General features: G+C 34.6%; 2 protein-coding genes across 4 annotated transcripts in view; one reads left to right on the top strand and one right to left on the bottom strand.

The window, feature by feature from the left end:
- LOC140449761 (uncharacterized) overlaps positions 1 to 7,231 on the top strand; it is a 30,385-nt gene extending 23,154 nt beyond the window's left edge. Inside the window, exon 2 of the mRNA XM_072543090.1 lies at positions 449 to 7,231. Within this exon, the coding sequence (XP_072399191.1) occupies positions 449 to 1,989 (1,541 nt within the window). The 3' untranslated portion in view covers positions 1,990 to 7,231. The remainder of the gene's footprint in view (positions 1 to 448) is intronic.
- Positions 1 to 21,385, bottom strand: part of LOC140449763 (uncharacterized) — a 104,507-nt gene that overhangs the window by 70,419 nt on the left and 12,703 nt on the right. For 2 of the 3 annotated variants that reach the window (XM_072543094.1, XM_072543093.1), the window contains exon 4: positions 19,473 to 21,259. The exons of the other annotated variant lie outside the window; for it this stretch is intronic. In XM_072543094.1, coding sequence (XP_072399195.1) covers positions 19,896 to 21,259 — 1,364 coding nt within the window. In that variant the 3' untranslated portion in view covers positions 19,473 to 19,895. Of the gene's footprint in view, positions 1 to 19,472; positions 21,260 to 21,385 lie in introns of those variants that run through there. 3 annotated transcript variants of the gene reach the window in all.

The raw sequence follows: 21,385 nt of genomic DNA, 5'->3' as shown, positions 1-21,385 counted from the left end.
GCGCATAGGTTTTTAGTTGTTCATATACTAAATTGCTTATATTTTTAGTAACGTTAAGCTCGAAAATTTCTGCATTGGAGTTGGTCTCCTTTTTTGTGTAACGTTATTTTTCCATAAGGTTTGTATAGGTTCGAACATTGGCTTAATAGTTAGTCTTCGCCTTCTTTTATTTAATATCCGCACAAACCATGCACACTTTTGGAAACGCACTGATCAAGGCCTGCATAATTCAACTTTTTGCTGCCTTCGAAAAAGTGTGTGCTGGCTTTTGCTTCCAGCTACAGTAATTATTATATTTTTTATTAATAATATCATTACAGTTAAATAAGTATACTTTGTTCTATTAAACATAACCCCTTCCACTCTCTTCCGAGATTTTTTTAACCGATCATAAAATATTTTTTATTTAAGTACATAATAGTTGTTCAATAGATAATAACGATTTTAGGCGTTACCCATGAAGATATACAAACTGATTCAAGCCAATTATTCAAAGACTATGTTAGTAGTACTGGTGATTTGGAGCAATGTTTAACTGCACCGACGAATGTGAACACCGAGAAAAACTATTTTACCACTAAAATTTGCGCCAAACAATTTTCAACAAAGAATCATATAGAAACAAGTACGAGGGCTTACGTTGAAGACCAAGTTTTCACGTGTACAATATGCATCGAAAACTTTTCAGAAAGTTCTGATTTAAAATCAAGTGTAAACAGTCACGCTGTAGGAAAAAAACATTTAACGTGTGGAATTTGTTTTAAAGAGTTTAATAAAGAGAGTGTTTTAACAGTAACTACCGGAAAAAGTACATTTCCATGTGAAATTTGCTCTGAATTATTTTCACGAAGATCCATTTTGAAAGAACATATGCGAATACATATTGACGATAAACCTTTTGCATGTGAAATTTGCTCTAAAGGTTTTTCACACAATTCCGATTTAACACGACATATGAGAGTACACACTGGCAATAAACCTTTTGCATGTGAAATTTGCTCCAAAGGTTTTTCACGCAATTTCACTTTAATACAACATATGAGAGTACACACTGGCGATAAACCTTTTGCATGTGAAATTTGCTCTAAAAGTTATTCACAAAGATCCAATTTAAGAGAACATATGAGAGTACACACTGGTGATAAACCTTTTACATGTGAAATATGCTCCAAAGGTTTTTTATACAATTATACTTTAACACAACATATGAGAGTACACACTGGCGATAAACCTTTTGCATGTGAAAATTGCTCCAAAGGTTTTTCACAAAGATCCAATTTAAGAGAACATATGAAAGTACACACTGGCGATAAACCTTTTGATTGTGAAATTTGCTCCAAAAGTTTTTCACAACGACACAATTTAAGAGAACATATGAGAGTACACACTGGCGATAAACCTTTTGTATGTGAAGTTTGCTCCAAAAGTTTTTCACAAATATCCAATTTACGAGATCATATGAGAGTACACACTGGCGATAAACCTTTTGTATGTGAAATTTGCTCTAAGGGTTTTTCACAAAGATCAAGTTTAAGAGATCATATGAAAGTACACACTGGCGTTAAACCTTTTGCATGTGAAATTTGCTCCAAAGGTTTTTTATACAATTCTACTTTCACACAACATATGATATCACACACTGGCGATAAACCTTTTGTATGTGAAATTTGCTCCAAAAGTTTTTCACAAAGATCCAATTTAAAAAACCATATGATAATACACACTGGCAATAAACCTTTTGCATGTGAAATTTGCTCCAAAGGTTTTTTATACAATTCCACTTTAACAAAACATATGAGAGTACACACTGGCGATAAACCTTTTGCATGCGAAATTTGCTCCAAAAGTTTTTCACAAAGTCCCGGTTTAAAAGAACATATGAGATTACACACTGGCAATAAACCTTTTACATGTGAAATTTGCTCCAAAGGTTTTTTACAAAGATCCAATTTAACAGAACATATGAGAGTGCACACTGGCATCCAATAAACCTTTTGCATGTGAAATTTATTGCAAAGCTTTTTTACAAAGAACAAATTATAAGAGAACATATCGTCGGTATACTGCGAAAACCAGGTAAATATCGGAATACCGAAATAGAGAAAAAACGTTTTTAAAGTTTAGTTTTTTATTGTGAATTAAGCAGTCAGCTTGTTTTTGATATTAGGTATTCTGGTGAAAGATGCATATATCTGAAATGATATTCTATCATTAGTTTGAAAAAGTTGAGACACCTATCTGACTAATCCTAAATTTAAGTTGGAAATGCTATCATTTACCTATTTATGGCAACTAGAAATAAGGTAGAACTAAGTACTGAGCCTTGTGGGGTACCGTTTTCTGCAGTATAAAAATCGGAATAAACGTTATTAACTCTTACTTGGAAAGAAGAGTCTTAAGAAATTTTCGATATAGGCTAAGCAGTGTCCTCTTATATTTTATGCGTGCAATTTTTTAATGATGTTGAATCTCCAACACGTATTAGAGGCTTTCTTTAGATCGAAGAAAATAGCTATGCACATTTGATTCATTGCTAACGCTTCTTGGATATCACTTTGTAAGTCTACGATGTTGTCAATTGCTGACCGGTTACGTCTGAAGCCGTTTTGTTCTGGTAAGAAGAAATGAGATGTTTCCAGTGTCCACATAAGCCGGACATTGACTATTTTCTCCATTAATTTGGCCGTGGCACATGTTAGAGAGATGGGTCTGTATGATTCTGGATAAAGTCAAGGCTTTCTGGATTTTAAAAATGGCAAAATTGTGGGTTTTGCCCATATAGACGGATATTGTCGTTGCTGCCAAATTTGATTCAAAAATTATGTTGTTTTGCTAAGATTGATAAATGCTTTAGGAATACAACAGGAATGTTGTCGGGTCCTGGACTTGAGTTTTTCATACTTATAAGGAGTTATTTAGTTCTATAATAGTAAGAGGTTGAGATAGAGGGTTTTCGTGGGATTCTTCTAGAGACAAGATGGTGCGTTCTTTCTTTAGCTTGTAGTCCCTAAAATTTTAAGATTTGAAGCAAGAGTTTTAGCAATGTCTTGTGAAGAAGAGACTGTGGTATTGTTTATTTTAAGAGTGTTAATTGATGAAGAATACTTTAAACCGGAAATTTTCTTTACCCTTTTCCAAACTTCGCTCATTGGAGTACAATGTTTATTTCTGAGACGTATTTTGACCATGAGGCTTTTTTGAATTTTTTATGATTAATTGGGCTCTAGCTTTTAACCGTTTGAATTCTATTTTACTTTATTGGGTTTTGTGCCGTTTAAAAATATTTAGAGCTTTTTTACTTTGCCTTATTCCACCATGATACTGGATGATGATTGTGAATTTTTTGTGTTTTTTGAATGTAGAGTTCTGCACTTTTTAGTATTAAGTCATTAAAATTGGTGATTGTTCTATCGATATCACAGCAATTTATTTCACAGCTCTGCGGAATTATCAATACATATATGTTGAAAAGCTCACCCAATCAACCTTTTTAGTTTTCCATTTTAAGAAAAGGTGTCTTTTGGTTCCGATATTGTGTTAGTATTGCAGATTTGTATGGGGTAATGGTCGCTGCCGTAGGTGAACGACAACACTTCCCAGAATAAGCAAGGAGTTAAAATTGGATCACAGAGACTTAGGTCAATTGCCGAGGATTCTCCTGATGCTGAGTTGAACCTCGTGGGGGTTCCATCATTAAGAAAATTTAAATTAACGTTATGTATTAGGTTTTCTATTATTCTTCCCATCGTATTTGTGTTAGAAGATCCCCATATTATATTGTGTCGATTAAAGTCACCGACGACTATACGTGGTGTTGGAATTTTGTGTATAAGGTGCAGTATATCTGCATAATTTACCTGTGAGTTGTGAGGAATGTAAATATTACATAGATAAAATGACATTAAGGAATCAATTTTGATGACTATAGCTTCTAAATTGCTTACTAGGGGAAATAAATTTACATTGAAAGATTTTTTTACTAATGTCATAACACCACCACTAGCATGGTTAACAAGCATCCTGTCTTTACGAAAGCATATGTATTGTTTCGGATTGTATTTCTGTTGGGGTTTTGAATTGGTCTCTTGTAGACAGATTATGTCTGGACAGTTTTAGGCAATGATAATCTGTAGCATAGCCAAGCGATGGAAGAATCCATCGATATTCCATTGTATGATCTAGTTGAATATAAGAAATGAAAAATTTAAATAAGAAAAAAATAAAAACTAAACCATAGCTGCTAATAAGTGCTGGTTTGTGATGCATCACTTTCTAATTCAGAGCCCACCTCTCCAAGATAAGCAAATATTTTTTTGTTTAAGTTGGTTAGTCTTGCTTTTATTGACCTTTCTTTTAAATAGGGACGGATTTGTTTTAACATGTGAGAGAGACCTTGCAAATCAGAAGTGAAATCCTTGATCGAGATTATGGGATTAGATAAGCCGGCAGTGTTGTCTAGTAGGAGGGCTAATTGTTCACTGTTCAGTAGAAATGGTGGTTCGTGATTATTAATGAAGGTTTTGGCTGATTCTATCATGGATGAAAAGGATAAATCCGAATGCAATTCTTCAAGTTTATTTTCTTTGGCTTTTTTCGAGTTTCTGTGAATTTTGGTGTTATAAATGGGCTTTCTTGAGGTGCAGTGTCAGTTTCGGGAGAGGTGACTTCATTTATAGAGTGTTTTGAATGCGTTTCTTTATTTCCTGTTTCTTCTGTATTTACATTGGGTAATTCTGACTCGGTATGTTGTAAAAGGGTATTTTGGTGTGATAATGGAAGTAGAGTTTGGTTAGACAGCGACATTGATGATTGCGTTTCTGTTACAGTTTATGCAGTCAAATCAGCTATAGTTGTAATATTAGAAATTGTAGAACTTAGTGGAGTTTGTTGTATTTCAGATATATTTGTAGGTTCGGTGCAGGCTGCTGCCACGTGTCCTGGTTTCTTACATTTAAAGCATCTTGTGAAAAGAATACTGTGTAGTTTGTGTTTTCGAATGTTATTGTTATGGCGCTTGGGATGGTTAAATTATGAGGGCTAACATATACTTGCCGTCTAAAGCTTAGGATATGGCTATAATCGGGAAGATTTGCACCAATTTTTAGAAATGTTATGGGAGATACAAGATTTAGACCAATTTGAAGTAATTCTTTTTCAAGAATATTGTGTGGAATAGTCGGGCATACGTTTGACATAACAATTCTTTCAGGAGCTGTTATAAGCCGTCTAGCTCTTAAAACTTCTCCTCGGATAGTGATTTGACCATGGTTATCTAAAAACTCATCTAGGATATTTTTGGTGGCAAGGTACTTGCAACTTCGGTTGTTGGAAAGGCGGGAGGCGAAAATGATATTTTTTGGTTGAATTATATTACCAAGAGGAATTAGGTAGTCTTGAAGCGGAGTACTTTCAATTGCACTAAACACTAGTGCTTGTTCTTTGGAAGGAAATTAAATTGGTTGGTCACTGCTGAGTAGCTTTTTGGTACATTTCTTTTATATTGAGATGATTCGGAATCAAGTTGTTGTGCATTACTTAATTCCATGTTTGCTTCGGTAAAATTATTTAAAATAACAGGTGTTATCCGCAAGAGTGAGTGCGGCCCTGTCCCCTGATGGGAACCCAACCAGTTCTTATCAATTTAAACCTCGATTGAAAATTTCTTGGTTAATGTAATATTATTGGTATATACAATAAAATGTTTCTTTATTTGCAATAATTAAGTGAAAAATAATATCTCGTTGGTAACTTACTGCCATTTTTTATTGATATGTTCAACTTTCACAAATAAATCAGACTATTTACTTGCACTTTTTGCATAAATTACGATCATAACTAAAACACAGGTTAACTTGTGCTCAGTCAGGACCGTTCTCCGTAGCGATATATTGTTTTGTTTGAAAATGAAAAGTTGGTTAGGTGTAACTTATTTGTTTATTCCACAAATTATCTACTGAATGGTAAGTCGTATCATTTATTGGGTTTTACCTGTATGTAGAGCGGAAAAAGCTGAGAATTTTGGTATACTTAACTCAATATTTTAAAATTTGACATTTACCTGGTTTTCGCAGTATACCGACGATATGAGAGTACACACTGGCGATAAACGTTTTGCATGTGAAATTTGCTCTAAAGGTTTTTCACAAAGTTCCACCTTAACAGACATATGAGAGTACACACTGGGGCAATATAGAGTTTTGGTCCTTAAATGTGATGCGTGTGCAAGCAGGAGCAATTTTCTAAATCGTCTACTAGGCAGAGCGGCAGGGGTTCCCAACCTTCCTAGCTCCCTAGATCAGACCATGCCGCCCTGCCACATCACACGTGTGTAGTGGAATTGCACACCACCGAGATATATATCTGGAACAAATTCTAAAATCAATGAAGAAACATCACAGTACAGTAGTAATGGGCGATTTTAATGCCAAAATTGGACATGGATGTGTGGACGGTTACGTGGGTGACTATGGATTAGGAGAACGAAACGAACGAGGAGACCGTATGGTACAATTTTGTCAAGCGGAGGAGTTAGTAGTTGCTAACACTCTTTTCAAGTTACCTAACAGACGACTGTACACATGGAAATCTCCGAGTGACACCAAAGGTAGAGTAGTCAGAAATCAAATTGACTTTGTCCTTGTTAGACAAAGATTCCGCAACTCTATACTCTCAGCTAAAACCTACCCAGGAGCAGATATAGGCTCGGATCACAATCCTGTAGTAGTCACATTAAGAATAAAACTGAAGATCATTCAAAAACACATACAGAAACAAATTGACGTGAGAAGACTGAGTGAACATCATATAAAAGAGAAAACAATAGTGAACATCAAAGAAAATTTACAAAATATAGAGAAACTGAATAGAAATACTGATAACATAGACCAAAAATGGGAGAATATTAAACATGCCGTAATGCTGGCAGGGAGAGAAAATTTAACACCGAAAGAAAGGAAACATAAATAATGGATGAATGAGGAAATACTACAGTTGATGTGTGAAAGAAGGGTACACAAAACAAATAATCCGATAAGATACAAAGAAACAGATAAACTGATAAAAAAGAAAATAAGAGAAGCTAGAGAAAGATGGCTAAGTGAGCAATTCCAGGAGTTGGAACAACTGGAGCGAAAATATGACTTTTTTAATGTACACAAAAAGATTAAAGAAATGACAGGAAGGAGAAGAACAACACAGACAGGACAGATCAAAGATACAGATGGTTTACTCATAACAGATTTACAACAAAAAATGAATCGATGGACAGAATACATATCACAACTTTTTGATGACAAAGATAGACAAGAAATCTCAAACGAATATACAGATGATACAGGGCCTGATATAATCAGAGAAGAAATAGATTATGCAATCAAACAAGCGAAAAGTGGTAAGGCCCCCGGTCCTGATGAAATTCCCGTAGAACTGCTCAAACTTATGGACGATGAATCTATTAAAATACTCCTAGATCTATTTAACACAATATATAGAACTGGAATAATACCTAGGGAATGGCTCCGTTCGACCTTTATACTACTGCCAAAAAAGGCAAATACAAGGGAATGCAGCGAATATCGTACGATAGCTTTGATGAGTCATGCTCTAAAACTGTTCCTGAAAATAATCCATAATAGGATCTATAGGAAATTAGACGTAGACATCAGTAACACTCAGATGGGATTCAGAAAAGGGCTGGGTACAAGGGAGGCTCTGTTTGTAATGAACGTTCTCTCACAGAGATGCTTAGACATGAACCAAGAAATTTACACCTGCTTTATTGATTTCGAAAAGGCCTTTGACAAAGTACAACATGAACCACTAAGACAAATTCTAATAAAGAAAAATATAGACAGCCGAGATATTCGAATTATATGCAACCTATATTGGAATCAAACAGCAAATGTGAAGGTTGAGGGTAGGCTAACAGAAGAAATTCAAATCCGTCGAGGAGTCCGGCAGGGATGCATCTTGTCGCCACTTTTATTTAATCTGTATAGTGAAGCTATTTGTGAACAAGCACTCGAGGAAGAAGATGTTGGTCTGATAATAAATGGTGAGACGATCAACAATATAAGGTACGTTGACGATACGGTTCTCCTAACGGGAACGCTAGTAGAACTACAACATCTCGTTCAAAGTCTCAATATATACTGTAACAGTTACGGCTTGAAAATTAATTTGAAAAAAACTAAATTTATGGTAATCACGAAATCAAAGAACATCAGAGCTAATCTTGTAATAGACAATACAACGATTGAGCGTGTGTCCTGTTATAAATATCTAGGTGCTTGGATCACAGACGATACTGATCAAACAAAAGAGATTAGATGTAGAATAGAAATCGCTAGATCAGTCTTTAATAGAATGCGCAAACTCTTTTGCAATCGTGATATCAATATAAAGTTACGAATGCTGCGGTGTTATGTCTTTTCTACCCTGTTGTATGGAGTAGAGGCTTGGACACTAAAATGCTTCCAAACATACGGGAACAGGCAACGACGATGTGTACAAGCCGTTACTTTGGTACTATAAACTGTCTGATTTTTTTGAAGAGACCAGTGAACCATCTCGCAGAGGTATAGACACCTTGGATCATGATGAAGAGGTTAGTAAAACATTTAATGTAATAATTTTATTTTAATTTATTAGATTATATGAGGGGTATAGTTTCAAAGTGTACAATCTCCATATTTCAGAAAAAATGAGTTAGATGTCGCATTAGGTTGAGTTTCTAGTCCTGAATCGAAACAATAAAAAAAACTCTTTTCAAAATAGTCATTCTCCAATAAATTTTGAGGGCAGAAAATTAGACTTTAATTCAAAACGTACAATCTCCAATGACATTTAATTTTCAAACCGTACAATCTCCTATACAATATTTAAAATCAAAGAGTACAATCTCCAATGGGTTTTTCTTGTTTATAGTGGCGAATATTTCAAGGCGTGCAATATCCTGTTCGGACTTATCAACAACTCTCGCGCTAAAAACGTTGTGTTTTTACATTATATATGTTAGTGTTAGTTGCATGTGATTTGTGAAGCAGCACAGTTTGTTTATTAAAGTAGTATCATATTTTTTCGAATTCTTAAAATAATAAATCGTGTAATGGAGGTAAATGTTACTCCTGTAGCTAGTAATAAAGCACGAAAAAAAAAAACGTATTACCACATCATGGAAAAGAATTCAGCAAAAAAAATTGAGGTAAGTTGCATCAAAGGATTTTGTATATCTTTGTATAAACATGGATTTTATTTTAGGTATAGTCCACATTCGCTCCCAATTTATCCGAAATGTGGACACAAAAGTGGTGCTTTTCAATGTACGTTACTACAAATGAATAAAATAATACGTTTCCACTCTAAATTTTATGGGACGAAGGAGAAAACATTTCAAGATAATTTTCTGTTGAAATATTGCAAAACAGTTCCAATACAGCGTAAACGCCCAAAAAATTCGCAACATGTTGCAAAAACATTTCAAACACGGTTTTATATTCTGACTAACGAAAACAGAATGTTGGCTGTGTGTAAGAAAGCTTTCATGGAAGTTTTGGGTATAACAAGGAGACGAATTGATACAGTTACAAAAAATTTCTATAGAACTTCCCTTCCTGCAATGGAAAATCGAGGTGGCGATAGAAAGCTGGAAAAGTACATGTTGAAAAAAAGTGCTGTTATGGATTTTATTAACAAATTCCGCGTAATTGAATCTCATTATTGCCGGGGACAAAGCCAACGGTTATATCTGGATTCTTCTTTGAATATAAAGTCGATGTGGAAAATGTACTAAGAAAATGAAAACCTTCCAGTAATATTTTTAATACACAATATAACCTTGGTTTTGGTTCTCCTAGAACCGATGCATGTTCGACATGCTTACAATTGACTGAGAAAATAAAAGCGTGCCATAATAACGACATGAAAGCCAACTTAATCATCCAAAAAAGGTTACATACGTTGAGGTCCAAAGCATTTTATACCCTTTTAAAAGAACGGGAGAAAGGTGTAGAAACGTTTTCTTTTGACTGTCAGAAAAATCAAGTTTTGCCTAAGATTCCGGATCAACAGGCGTATTATTTACGTCAATTTTATATGTACAATTTTACCGTTTTCAGAGGAACTTCCAAAAGTAATTTAAATCCATCTAATGTCACTTCTTTCTGTTGGACCGAAAACGATTACAAGAAGGGTTCGAACGAAGTTGCCTTCTGCATTTATTACGAGTACATTCTTGAATCGGCTAATTTTGGAGACGATACTCATACTATCAGGCTCATGTGTGATGGATGCGGAGGCCAAAACAAAATCACGACACTCATATCTATGTGTTGCTATTGGTTTTCTAGACAAGATAAAATTAGAAAAATTGAAGTAATATTCCCAGTGAGAGGACATTCTTTCATGCCTCCAGACCGGGTTTTTGGGAATATTGAAAAGGATATTAAAAAAAAAGGAAATAATTTTAAAACCACATGAATATCTGGAGATGTTTTCAAAGCATAGTACTGTTCATTGGGTTGGAGAATTAGTCGAAATATATGAGTGGAAAAATGAAACAAGCAAGCACATTAAGGCTCCAGGACAATGGCATTTTGCTTTCTCAAAAATGAAGAGGATTATTTTAACTAAAAGCGCCTTGTTAGTCAGCGGTGAGTTAGCTTATAAGACGGATGTTGGTGTGGGAAAATCAATAACAAAAAAAACTAAGAAGATTGAAAGAATGAAACCTGATAAAATTTCGAAACATAATGTCGTGGTCAATAACAACAAAAAGGTTGATGTTAATAATTTATTATGTTGTCATTTTGGAGAGGACTGGAAAAGTGATTCCCGTTTAAGTTTTTACAAATTCATCATCATCTAAGGCAATCGAGAAGACAATGCAGCACCAGAAAATGGAACTGTCGACGATGAAACGTTGTATGAGAACGTCGAAGAAGATGATGGATTTTCCATTTAATTAACTATTTTTGAATAATTAAATGTGTATTATCTCAATAAAATAAATAAGTTTAATAAATGATGTTCGTAAGATATTTTCAATGTGGACAAACTCCATTAGTTCTTTTCATAATGTACAATGTCCAAATATTTTTCTAGAATTACTTAGTTATTTTTGAATAGTTTAAAGAAAAAATTTGTATATTAACTCGTAGTTGTCATATAAATGTAATGGAAAAGAAAAATTAGTTTAATTGTTCATATGAAATAGGTTATCCGTTTTTTTTTCGATTACTGAAAATTTAGGAAACATGGAGATTGTACACTTTGAAACTATACCCCTCATATGTATTATTTGATATATTGAGTAATTATAATATAATTTATTACATGTCTTCTTGGAAAGAGACACTACCTTTTCCGTTGAAATATGCCATAAATTCGAACTTCGTTGCCTTCATCGTTCCGTTGTTTTTCATTCTTACCCTTCTTGCTCTATATAGCCTATAGTTAAATATTCCTTTGGGGTGGTTTATATTCTTGAATGAGTAGGGCTTCATAACATATCTGTTAAGAGCGAAAGCGTTGTCACCTACGAATGTGTATGGCTATTTGTATGTGGTAATGTCGACGCCGGGGGTAGATTAACTGATCTGTCATTAGTTTTTCATAAAATTGTGTATGTTGTATTACACCACCATCAGACACGCTTCCGTTAGTGCCAGTGTGCACATACATAAACTCATAATTTGCATTCACAATTGCAAAAAGTACTACACTGAAAAAATCTTTATAATTATAAAAACACGACCCACTACCAGGCGGCTTTTTTATAGCCACGTGTTTTCCATCCATTGCCCCAACGCAGTGGTTATTTGTCTTCAAACATTTTTGCTGTATTTTTCTATTCGGCTTCCGTTGAACTCCTCTGAAGCAGAAAGTACCAAATGTAATTTTTTTATTTCAGATTTTACAAAATTCGGACTCAAATGAATCATCTGCTAGTCGATCAATCGATGACCATGCAAATAGTACTCAGAGTTTGGAGTAAGCAAGTACCCCAAGGAGAAGGCAAACGAGTATACAGCATAAGCAAGGAAAACTTATTGATAGTGCCCAACAACTTCTTACTTCTTCAAACGATTGGCACATAATAGGACAAAGTATTAGCCTTCAATTAAAGGATTTGAGCAAATATCAGCAAACTTTTGCTCAAAAACTCACATCAGATGCTATTTACTATGGTAAACTTGAAAAAGTAACAGAACAATTATCAATTACTTTAAGTAAACTATCCGCTCAGGCTCAAACACGGACAAGATACATTCAATCTACCTTGTCAAATAATTTTCAACATAATCCATATCAGTTTACCTCAGATTACTCCTCAATTACACCTATTCATACACCATCCCCTCAATATCAAATCCAGTCTCCCATGCCTTCCCCTCAATATCAAGCTTAGTCATCTGTGCCTCTACAATCTCTTCAATATCAAGCCCTATCTATGCCCCTACAATCTCCTCAGTATCAAGCCCAACCCCCTATGCCAACTCCTATTTCTATTCAGACACCTTCACACGAAATCACCACATAACGATAAAATAAAAATTCCGATATAACAGAGCTCCTACTATTTAATGAAGCTAAAAAATAACGCCAGACAAAAACAACAGTTAATACGAATATATCTTAATACGAAAATATCGAATATTATTACGAAATTCTTTGTAATTAGACAGAAATAAAACTTTTCATAAATGATACAAGTGTCCCTTTATGTAGTGTTTAAGAGATTTGTAGATAGCCCGACATGTCTCAGGAGTCATTGTTGACATTAATTGAGGTGATATTATAGTACTAAATTTTAAATCTTCATAGCTTTGTCCGCTAATTAAAGATCATAGTAGCAGTTAGTCGTTATCGAGCAGTTATGGTCTTCCGCATCAATGAATCTTGTTTTTTATTATTGGTATCACCATATCAAGAACAAAAAAAAAAACAAAAAAATTGGAATATCTCGGACATATTACACGTGGAGAGAAATACACCTTGCTCCAACTGATCATGCAGGGAAAGATCCAAGGAAAGAGAAGCATAGGGAGGCGTAGAATGTCATGGCTGCGCAACCTGAGAGAGTGGTACGGATGTACATCAAATGAACTTTTCAGAGCAGCCGTCTCAAAAGTTCGAATAGCTATGATGATTGCCGACCTCCGCCGCGGAGATGGCACTTGAAGAAGAAGATATCAAGAAGCTCTTCAAAGGAATCTGTGTCCATTCGTTTTCTATTTACGCATATGTTTAATTTACCATGTAAATTAATAAAAAAGTCCTCCCCGACTGGGAATCGAACCCCGGTCTCTCGCGTGACAGGCGGGGATACTGACTACTATACTACCGAGGACATGACACAAACGTATTTCAAAATTGACAGTTCTGGGTCATACAGTGATTTATTGAGATTATTATTTTGAAATACAAAAAACTAATATAATTATGAACATTTAATAAATAATACAAAACATATCACATAAATAATAATATTAATAAATACTAGCGGACCAACTCGACATCGAGTTTTGATGTAAGTTTTGCTGATATTTAAGAGGGGCGGAGTCTAACGATCCATCGTTTCCATCGCCTGGTGTAAATGTTCCAAAAATCCTAAAAATAAACTGTATCGACGCCAATTTTTTTAAATTGAAAATCGATACAGTAGTTTTTTAGGATTTTCAGGAAGATTTACATTAGGAAACGGAAACAATATGATTATTAGACTCCGCCCCTCTTAAATAAAAACGGAAGTAACTTTTTACATACATAACATAAGTATAGGAAAAAAGTAGACGCGGGCATATTTTAAAAATACATTGAAAATTAGGACTTTAAATTTTGAAGAATGGAACCTGTAAAATTCCTATACTTTACTATAGGAAAAATTCATTTTATATCCGCCATTTTTAAACCGGTTCGGATTTTTTAAATTTGAAACCTTAAGGGGAATCTACTCAACAATCTGTTTAATTATTCGAAAAAATTATTCTTCTATCTATCACTGTTTAGGAGGAGTATTGCGCACAAGAAAAGGGCTTAGCCTTTTAGTATATAAGATTTTATTATATGTATATATTGTATATATATATATATATATATATATATATATATATATATATATATATATATATGTATATGTGTATATATAATATATATAATATATATAATATTTTATATATATACAAAAGGAACATTTTTATATTCGAGAGGAAGAGAGAGAAAATATATCTACTGTCTCTCTCTTACTCATTATCTTACATATGTAATGATTTCACAGATTCACTCCCATACAAATTTCCAACGTGGAGCGAGCGTATAGAAGTATAACTTCAAAAAATCCAAGGACGTGTGAAGTAAGCTTCCTAGATTGCCCCATCAGCCGTGCGCCCTAGATTACTCCTGCGGCAGGCGTGTGAGTAGCCCGTATTAAACGATGGTTTTAAAGACTTGTTAGGAACCTACCTGAAGTACGACTTTTATTATGCGTAACTCTCGAGTTTGATGTAATAGGTGTATTTGGTACTTTAGTGTTCTTAAATTAAAGAGAACTGACAGATTAGAGAAACATATGTCACTGTAATATGATTTATTATGACATCACTAATAGGAGAATGTTACTGTCATCATTGCATGTGGCTGTCTTTTAAAAAAAATCACATGCTATGATTTTCCTGACGGGTATTCTTAAGTTAAAGTTTAGTTTATGTAATCGAATGAACTAGGTTCCAATAAAGTTACAACAAGATACAAGATCGTCATGAAGAAGTTCCATGCGTATTCTCCTTACGAAATGCCTATGGATAAGAAGCTTGAGGTAACAAGAGAGCTCTTTCCGGACGGCAGATGTCATGGTGTATGGAGGGATGAAGGAGCTGAGCGAGCTGTACCCTTTACCATGGATGAACTTATCGAGGCATTGGGTTCACTGAAGACTCGTAGGTCCCCAGGACTAGATCAGATACCACCTGAGGCGGTGAAGGGTCTAGGACGGGTGGAACCTGCGTGGCTTCTGGAACACATGAATGCACTGCTGGAAGCAGTGCATTTCCTGAGCCTTGGAGGACATGGACGTTAATACTGCTTCCCAAAGCTAGGGAAAAGTATCGCCCCATCTGTCTGCTTCCATGCATCAGTAAGCTGTATGAAAGGATGCTGCGAATACGCATAGACGACATGATTGAGAGGTCAGGTGATTTATCAAGGAGGCAATTTGGTTTTTGTAAAGGTAAAAGCACGATTGATGCAATCATGAGTGTACTCGAAGCATTGCGCAACAGAGGGGATGAACATCGCTGGGCGGCTCTGCTGTTGTTTGATGTTAAGAATGCATTCAGTACGTTGCAGTGGAACGAGGAAATGAAGGCAATGGAGGAGAGAGAATGTCCTGGTTACCTGATGAATGTGGTGGCGGAGTATCTGTCCGAGAGAAGGATTATGGTGGAAAAGGGCACGATCGTGGATGTGACGGCCGGGGTACCCCAGGGATCTGTCTTGGGCCCGACGCTATGGAATCTGGCATATGACGGGTTTATGCACTGTGAATACGGAGAGGGTACAGCCCCCTTCGCATTCGCGGATGACCTCGCTGTACTGGTAGTGGCCCGGGATGAGCCAGATCTCAAATACCGGGTTCGAAACGCAGGCGGCGTCGTAAAGAAATGGATGACGCAGCACGGACTGAAACTTGCGACAGAGAAAACCGAAGCCATCATTCTGAAGGGGACAAGGAACAGGCAAAATATTGAATTAAAATGTGCGGGAGCATGTCTAACACCTAAGAAACAAGAAAAGTATCTAGGAGTGACATTGCACCAGAATGGAAAATGGGGAGAGCACGTGCGGGAGGTGGTCCGGAAGGCTGCGAATAGTACGGCTGCGTTGGGGAGGGTGATGCCGAACATTGGAGGACCCAGATCCGAAAGGAGGAGGGTCTTATACGGTGTTGTACAGTCGATCGTCCTCTACGCGGCACCAGTCTGGAGCGAGGCGGTAGAGATAACTGCCTATAGGAGTCTCATGACACGAGTAGACAGAACAAGTCTGTTGCGAGTGGCATGCGCTTACAGGACTGTGTCTGCGGCAGCCTTATGGACCATCACTGGATGTGTTCCGTTGCATGTTTTGGCGGTGGAAAGAAAAGAGCTTTATGAGAGAAGAGGTCCAAACCTTACTGTGGCCGAGAAAAGACAGGAAAGGGAAAGGTCAGTTGAAAGATGGCAAGAAGAATGGAACAACACGGAAGATGTGGCATAGTGGACGAAAATGCTGATCCCGAACATAAGAGATTGGGTGGACTGTGGCCACAGGCGACTGGATTATTTCCTGAACGCAGGTGCTCACAGGACACGGGTGTTTTAGGGCCTACCTCTATAGGATCGGAAAGGCTGATACAGATGAATGCCTATACTGTGGATACTCGGACACTGTGACACATACGAGAAAGATGTATTTATACGATATATTAAAGGTATACCTGAAATTTGCAAAAATGATAATTCCACACAAAAAAAACTAGACACAACGAAACATATAAGCGCACCTCCGTTATCAATTTATTATCAAAATGTTGGTGGATTAAGAACAAAACTAAAGTCTCTGGAAATTGCCATAGCTCAATGTAATTATCATATAATCATTTTGGTAGAAACTTGGTTAACTTGTGAATATGGCGATGCAGAATTAGGACTTATTGGTTATAACGTGTTTAGAAATGATCGTAATCCTGCTTATACAGGAAAAACTAGGGGTGGAGGTGTGCTGATTGCTGTTAAAAATGACATAAGTGCGCAGAAAGTGATAATCCCCGATTGTGAAGTAGAACAAATTTCTGTATCACTGAAAGTTAATAATAAGTGCATAGTTTTGGGTGGAGTTTATATCCCTCCTGCATCCGACTTAAATGTATACATGTTGCACTGATAATAGTATCCACCATTCACCTATAATTGTAGAATTAACTGGTTTTGAAAAGCATGATCAACTGAACTACGAGGAATTGTATTATGATTTTAAAAATGCAAATTACATTGGACTAAATGATTACTTTGCAAATTTAAATTGGGACTTACTTTTATCAGATGATGTGAATTACAGCTTAGCAGTATTTTATGATTTTATGTTTATAGGTTTTGACTTCTTTGTTCCGATCAAAAAATTTAAAACAAGTTCGTTTCCGATTTGGTTTAATGGTAAATTAAGGAAGTTGATATATTTAAAAAAGAAAATACATAAGCAGTATAAATTATTTGGTAGAAGGGATGATTATTTAAGATTTTCTCAGTTAAGAAATGAATGTAAACAAGTCTCCTCTCAATGTTATAGTAACTATTTGAATAATATTGAGGATGGGATTCTATCTAATCCTCGACATTTTTGGAAATATATCAATAATAAACGTAAAAGTTATAATCTGCCATCTAATATGTTCTACGGTGATAGTACAAGTGATAATGCTCAAGACGTAGTTAATCTATTTGGTAAGTTTTTCTCAACTACATATTCTAATTCTAAAATTAATCAGACCCCAATTTTTAATTATCAGCAGAGTGTAAATGTGAATAATTGTAGTATTGAGGTCTCTGACATAATTGATAGTGTTTTAAAGATGCCTTGGAAATTATCGCTTGGACCAGATTGTTTGCCAGCTTATGTTCTCAAGCATTGCATTTTTACTCTTGTAAAACCTATCTGCTACTTATTTAATTCCTCATTGAATACCGGCATCTTTCCTGATCTTTGGAAGACTAGTTATTTAACACCAATTTTCAAATCTGGTAATAAAAATGATGTTGAAAATTATCAAGGGGTTTGTAACCAATCTGTATTACCCAAACTTTTTGAGTGTCTTGTAAATAACTTTTTGACATGGAATTGTAAAGATTTAATTGATGTTGGACAGCATGGCTTTTCTAAAGGTAAGTTTACATGTACGAACTTAATATTGTATACGGATTTTATAGCTAATTCAATGGAACAGAAGGGTCAGGTTGACGCTATCTACACAGACTTCTCAAAAGCCTTCGATAGAGTTAACCATGATCTGCTTATTGCTAAATTAAATGGCTATGGATTTGGAGGTAAAATAATTGAGTGGATAGGTAGTTATATATCTGGTAGATGTCAGTATGTTAAATATGGAAATTGTTTATCTCAACGAGTATCTGTAACCTCAGGAGTTCCTCAGGGGTCTCATATTGGACCTCTCTTATTTAATATATTTGTTAATGATATATCCTCAGTGATTAAAAATAGTAAATTTCTAATATTTGCTGATGACCTTAAAATATTTCGAATAGTTAATGACCTAGTTGATGCCTCCTTGTTACAGAATGACATTAAAAGCTTAGCTAGTTGGTGTGAGGTAAACATGCTATACTTAAATATACAAAAATGTTTTAAAATTACTTTTGGAAGAACAAGAGAGTTGGTAAATTATGATTATTGTATAATAATGTACCTTTAGAGGCACGTCATAATATTAAAGATTTAGGTATAAATTTTGATTCTAAACTAACTTTTAAATATCACATTAACGAAACTTCAGCTAAAGCTTTAAAAATGTTGGGATTTATTCTTAGAAACTGTAATCAGTTTTCAGTACAAACTTTAAAAATGTTATACTGTAGTTTAGTTCGATCAGTTTTGGGGTATGGTTCTCTTATTTGGTCTCCTTCATATAACAGTGACATCTATAGTATCGAGAGAGTTCAAAATAAATTCTTGAGGGTATGTGCTTACAAAATTGGTTTTATTAGACATCAATTTCTTAGGCCTGATATGCTGATAGTTTGATACTTAGAACGGAGAAGGCTTTGGTTGGTAGCCTAACATAATCAACAAGAGGGAGCTGTTTTGGTCGAAAGGAGACATCGTCGTGTGTGAATTAAAAGGTCAGTCAATAATTTTTGTGACAGAATTTTTTCGTATGTTTCAAATAAAAGACTATACCATCAGAAGATCAAAAATTATCACTATTTTAAAATACCATAAATTTTATAAAAGTTTTTTTTACGTCTAAGGATAATTATTAATATTGCTTAATAAATTTAAAATGTTTCTTTTTAAAATATTCAGAATTTTATATTTTTTTTTTTTGAGTACAAAAACATATGAACAAAGATTCCAATATTTCAAAATTTTCATAGGAAGTGTAATTATTTTACGAATATCCAAATTTCTTGTTTATGTTGTTTTATTAATGTTATAAAAAAACAAACCGATAAATATTTGGTAAATTAAAATTATTTTATGTAGTACAGTTAAGCCCATGGAATTTATTTGATAAATCTTCATATTATTTCTTTTGATAATAAAAGATATTGAATTGGTTTATTTATGTTATTTCTATTTATTTCCTTTTCCTATTTTATCCCGATCAGGAACAACTATTAAGTGGTGATCCCGTTACAGTATGCCGTTACAATAGGTTTTGGTAAAGTTTTGAGGTATCTAATAAACTAAGTTTTTTGATAAAATGTATTTATTGTTTATATAATACAAATTTGGATGAGTATGAAATACTTTTCAAAACACTTTTTCACTTAGCAATTTAAAAATCCGGACTAAATGTTAAATGATCTATAAATGGTTATCGTTTTATACGATGAAAAATATCCGTTGGACATTTCTGATGAAAGACATGAGAAACATCTTGGATCGTTGATTTTCCTCAATTCTCTGAATAATATTTCTATGCTGCATCAAATATTTTTTCAAATTATTGTGGGAAAAACGATAATAAAATAATCCTCATACAGATTTTTCTCCAGTGTGCAATATCTGCAGAAATAAGCTGCTTAAAATAAATTTCACACTTTTACAGATTTTCTACTGTGTATTCTCAAATGCATTTTCAAACTTGTCTTTAGACTAAATTTTTTAAAACAAATTTCACACTTTTAAGGCTTTTCTCCAGTGTGCATTCTTAAATGTTTTTTCAAACTACCTGCTTCACTAAACTGCTTAAAACAAATTTTACACTTGTAAGGTTTTTCTCCAGTGTGCGTTCTTATATGATGTTTCAAATGTTGTGCTTCACTAAACTGCTTAAAACAAATTTCACACTTGTAAGGTTTTTCTCCAGTGTGGGTCCTTATATGATGTTTCAAATTTTGTGCTGAGCTAAACTGCTTAAAACAAATTTCACACTTGTAAGGCTTTTCTCCAGTGTGCATTCTTAAATGTTTTTTCAAACTACCTGCTTCACTAAACTGCTTAAAACAAATTTTACACTTGTAAGGTTTTTCTCCAGTGTGCGTTCTTATATGATGTTTCAAATGTTGTGCTTCGCTAAACTGCTTAAAACAAATTTCACACTTGTAAGGTTTTTCTCCAGTGTGGGTCCTTATATGATGTTTCAAATGTTGTGCTTCGCTAAACTGCTTAAAACAAATTTCACACTTGTAAGGTTTTTCTCCAGTGTGGGTCCTTATATGATGTTTCAAATTTTGTGCTCTGCTAAACTGCTTAAAACAAATTTCACACTTGTAAGGCTTTTCTCCAGTGTGCGATCTAATATGACGTTGCAAAGACCCTAACCTAGTAAACTGCTTCAAACAAATTTCACACTTGTAAGGTTTTTCTCCAGTGTGTGTTGTTACATGATGTTTCAAATGTTGTGCTTCACTAAACCACTTAAAACAAATTTCACACTTGTAAGGCTTTTCTCCAGTGTGCGATCTAATATGACGTTGCAAAGACCCTAACCTAGTAAACTGCTTCAAACAAATTTCACACTTGTAAGGTTTTTCTCCAGTGTGTGTTGTTACATGATATTTCAAATGTTGTGCTTCACTAAACCGCTTAAAACAAATTTCACACCTGTAAGGCTTTTCTCCAGTGTGCGTTCTTATATGATGTTTCAAATGTTGTGCTTTAATAAACTGCTTAAAACAAATTTCACACTTGTAAGGCTTTTCTCCGGTGTGCGTTCTTATATGATGTCTCAAATTTTGTGCTGTGATAAATTGCTTAAAACAAATTTCACACTTGTAAGGTTTTTCTCCAGTGAGCGTTCTTATATGATGTTTCAAATTTTGTGCTACGCTAAACCGCCTAAAACAAATGTCACACTTGTGAAGTTTTTCCCCAGTATGAATTTTCATGTGTAGATTTAACTTTTTTTCTCTGTCAAACTGCTTACCACAAATTTCACATTTTAATGTTTTTTCTTCTGCATGTTGACTTGTATGTTGTTCTATATTAGATGAATGCACTTCTATTGTTTTCATACTTTCCAAACTGTCCTTCCCTTGTGGAAAGTCTAAAATAAAAACCAAAAAATATAAAAGTTGATTGCATAAATTACAGAACAGAAAATTTTCAAATCTCAGTACCTATTGGTATGTTTATTTAATTTAGCAATATATCTCCATTCCACGAATATACG

This window comes from Diabrotica undecimpunctata, chromosome 9 (assembly GCF_040954645.1).
Source record: "Diabrotica undecimpunctata isolate CICGRU chromosome 9, icDiaUnde3, whole genome shotgun sequence".
Classification (NCBI taxonomy): Eukaryota; Metazoa; Arthropoda; class Insecta; order Coleoptera; family Chrysomelidae; genus Diabrotica; species Diabrotica undecimpunctata.
Note: the sequence above shows the minus strand (reverse complement) of the source record. Positions and strands in the feature narration are given on the sequence as shown.